Source organism: Carlito syrichta, unplaced genomic scaffold (genome assembly GCF_000164805.1).
Source record: "Carlito syrichta isolate Samal-C Ts95f unplaced genomic scaffold, Tarsius_syrichta-2.0.1 Scaffold305688, whole genome shotgun sequence".
Taxonomy (NCBI): Eukaryota; Metazoa; Chordata; class Mammalia; order Primates; family Tarsiidae; genus Carlito; species Carlito syrichta.
Window position 1 is genome coordinate 140,744 of NW_007249784.1, and position 1,100 is coordinate 141,843.

General features: G+C 51.2%; 1 protein-coding gene across 1 annotated transcript in view; it reads right to left on the reverse strand.

Annotated features, from left to right (window-relative positions):
• Positions 1-275: 275 nt before the first annotated feature.
• The window catches only part of LOC103264656 (cystatin-C-like), a 23,421-nt gene continuing 22,596 nt past the window's right edge, over positions 276-1,100 (reverse strand). The window contains 1 exon segment of the mRNA XM_021714635.1: positions 276-823. Coding sequence (XP_021570310.1) covers positions 382-823 — 442 coding nt within the window. The 3' untranslated portion in view covers positions 276-381.

The window sequence follows — 1,100 nt, forward strand, 5'->3', positions numbered from 1 at the left end:
GTCTATTCATGTCTTTTGCCCACTTTTTAATGGGGCTGTTTGTTTTTTTCCTTTCGGAGCGTTTGAGTTCCTTATAGATCCTAGATGTTAGGCCTTTGTCAGATATACAGTTGGCAAATATCTTTTCCCATTCTGTGGTTTGTCTCCCTGCTCTCTCTTTTTTTTTTTTCAAGCTGATGTTACTCTTTATTGAGGGAGTGGTGGGGTATGCACTTGAAGGAATGGGGGACAGTGGGAAGACAGGAGCCATCTGCTGTCAACAGTGGCCTCTGCATCGTTCTCTGTCTCCTGGTGCCCGAGCAGGGAAGAGATGCCAGCCAAGGGAGGGAACTGGTCAAGGGGGTGGAGAGGGGGTTGGCTTGGCCCAGGTGATGCAGACCCCTAGGCATTCTGACAGCTGGATTTCATCTAGGACATTGTGCCCAGCCAAGGAACATCATAGATCTGAAATGAGCAGAACGCCTTCCTCTTCAGATGCGGCTGCTCATGGAAAGGACAGTTCTCCAGGTGGGGCTGGGATTTGGTGCAGGTGGTTCGGCCCAGCTCCACGTCCAGGAAGTAGTTCATGCCCGCCACAATCTGCTTGCGGGCGTGCACCAGCTGCAGCGGGCGGCTGTGGTACATGTCGTTGCTGCTCTTGTTGTACTCGCTGACCGCGAAGTCCAGCGCGCGCTGCACGCCCTCCTCGTTCGCATTGGCGTCTATGAGGCCGCCCAGCCGGCGCTGGGGCTTCTCTGGGTTGTTGCCGATCGCGGGGCTCACGGTCAGGGCAACGGCCAGGACCGCCAGCAGGAGCAGCGATCCCCTGCTCTCTTGATGGTTTCTTTTGCATTGCAGAAGCTCGTTAGTTTGATGAGGTACCACTTGTCTATCTTATCTCTTAAGGTGTTGACCTTTAGGGTTCTGAATAGGAATTGGTTGCCAGTTCCAATTTCCATAAGGGTGCCTCCTGCGTTTTCTAAGATTCTTATAGTTTGGGGTTTTACGTTTAGGTCTTTGATCCATTTAGAGTTAATTTTTGTGTATGTGATAGGTAGGGATCCTGTTTCAATCTTCTGCATGTGATCAGTCAGTTTTCCAGCACCATTTACTGAATAGGT